Source organism: Otolemur garnettii, unplaced genomic scaffold (assembly GCF_000181295.1).
Source record: "Otolemur garnettii isolate 467f Iridium unplaced genomic scaffold, OtoGar3 scaffold00038, whole genome shotgun sequence".
In the NCBI taxonomy this organism is placed as follows: domain Eukaryota; kingdom Metazoa; phylum Chordata; class Mammalia; order Primates; family Galagidae; genus Otolemur; species Otolemur garnettii.
The window spans coordinates 10,331,839-10,333,308 of NW_003852433.1; the positions used below are offsets into that span (position 1 = coordinate 10,331,839).

The window sequence follows — 1,470 nt, forward strand, 5'->3', positions numbered from 1 at the left end:
CTTTCTATCTCCAGTAAGAAAAGAACTCTCCCAGATAAAAACGTTTTAGAACCAATCCTAATTACCACCCAGACTTCCTCCTGCCTCCCACCAAATGTAGCCTTTACTAACCTGTGCCCTTGGGAGGCCCTGAGCCCACATAATCAGAGAGGACTGTGCCACTGCTGATGTCATTGCCCTTCATGTTGACCACCAGAAAATGGTGCCATTCCCTGTGTGGAGAAACAGAACTGTCAGCACTATGAGAGATTAGTGTGTATTCACTGCAGGGCTAGCAAACGTACATCAGGCATGCACTCAGTGCCAAATGACCAGCAATGAACAAGACAGGCCCTGCTTTCTTGGCCAGAGCAGGCCTCATGTCTGCAAAAGAGAGGACGTGGCCCCTCCCTCCCTCTCTCTGACATTTTCTAGGGCAGGAGTCAGCAAACTTTTCCTGCCAGAGTGCCAATGTTTTAGGCTTTGTAGTCCACAGCGTCTCTGTTGTAACTGTTTGACTCTCCTAAGGCAGCTTGAACGCAGCCACAGAAGAGACATAAATAAGCTTTCATGGCTGTGTTCCAATATAACTTTATTTATGGACACTGACATTTAAATTTCGTATAATTTTCCCATGTCACAAAGTATTCTACTTTTAATTTTACCACAATCATTTAAAAATGTAATAACCATTCTTAGCTCGTGGGGCTGTACAAAAACAGGCCACAGGTAGATCTAGCTCTCAGTTGTAGTTTACAGGCTCCTGCTCTAGGGAGTAAAAGGGCAGGAAATGCACATTCTGGCTGAAGCACAGCATGGATATCCCAAACCATGTCTATTTCCCCATGTTCAGCAAAAGACTTACACCAACCAAGTTATGTTGGCAGTATGTGCTCTCCTTCACCTTTCCCCAATTCACCTGTATTTGGGATCCTTCCTGCTGGGCGCATCCGGGTCTGTTAGGACCAAGGTGTAGAGTTTACTCGGATCAAGACCATCCCAGGTAATGCTGGTGGGTCTATTCTTAACCTGAAGGGAAGGAAAGTTTGGAATTGAAAGTCAGAAATGCTAAAGAAACCAACACTCTTTTCAATGACCTCAGCCCCTGGAAGGTAAAAAATAACAGATCATGGACAAAAGTTACCCTGTACAGATTCTACAAGAGCTCTAGTTCTATTATGCTTTATTTATTTTAGTCCCAACACTATGAGGCTCCTATCCCAGCGTCTCATTAATGGAAAGAGGTGGAGCCAGGAGCCAGGATTCTAACTAACCCTGGCAGGGAGTCCTCTGCATTACAACCTTATGTTGTCTAGAACTGGAAGGGTCTCTGGATTTGATGACCAGGAGGTTACTTAGGGCCTACCTGCTGAAGTGAAAATCTGCACTAACTAGGTATTTTAAAATGCTCATATGGCTCGGCGCCTATGGCTCAAGCGGCTAAGGCGCCAGCCACATACACCTAAGCTGGCCGGTTCGAATCCCCAGCCC

General features: G+C 45.7%; 1 protein-coding gene across 1 annotated transcript in view; it reads right to left on the reverse strand.

Annotated features, from left to right (window-relative positions):
• Nucleotides 1-1,470, reverse strand: part of PEBP1 (phosphatidylethanolamine binding protein 1) — a 6,269-nt gene that overhangs the window by 3,303 nt on the left and 1,496 nt on the right. Inside the window, exons 2-3 of the mRNA XM_003789931.3 lie at nt 899-1,008; nt 112-212 (exon numbers count right to left, since the gene is read on the reverse strand). Of these exons, the coding sequence (XP_003789979.1) occupies nt 112-212; nt 899-1,008 (211 nt within the window). The remainder of the gene's footprint in view (nt 1-111; nt 213-898; nt 1,009-1,470) is intronic.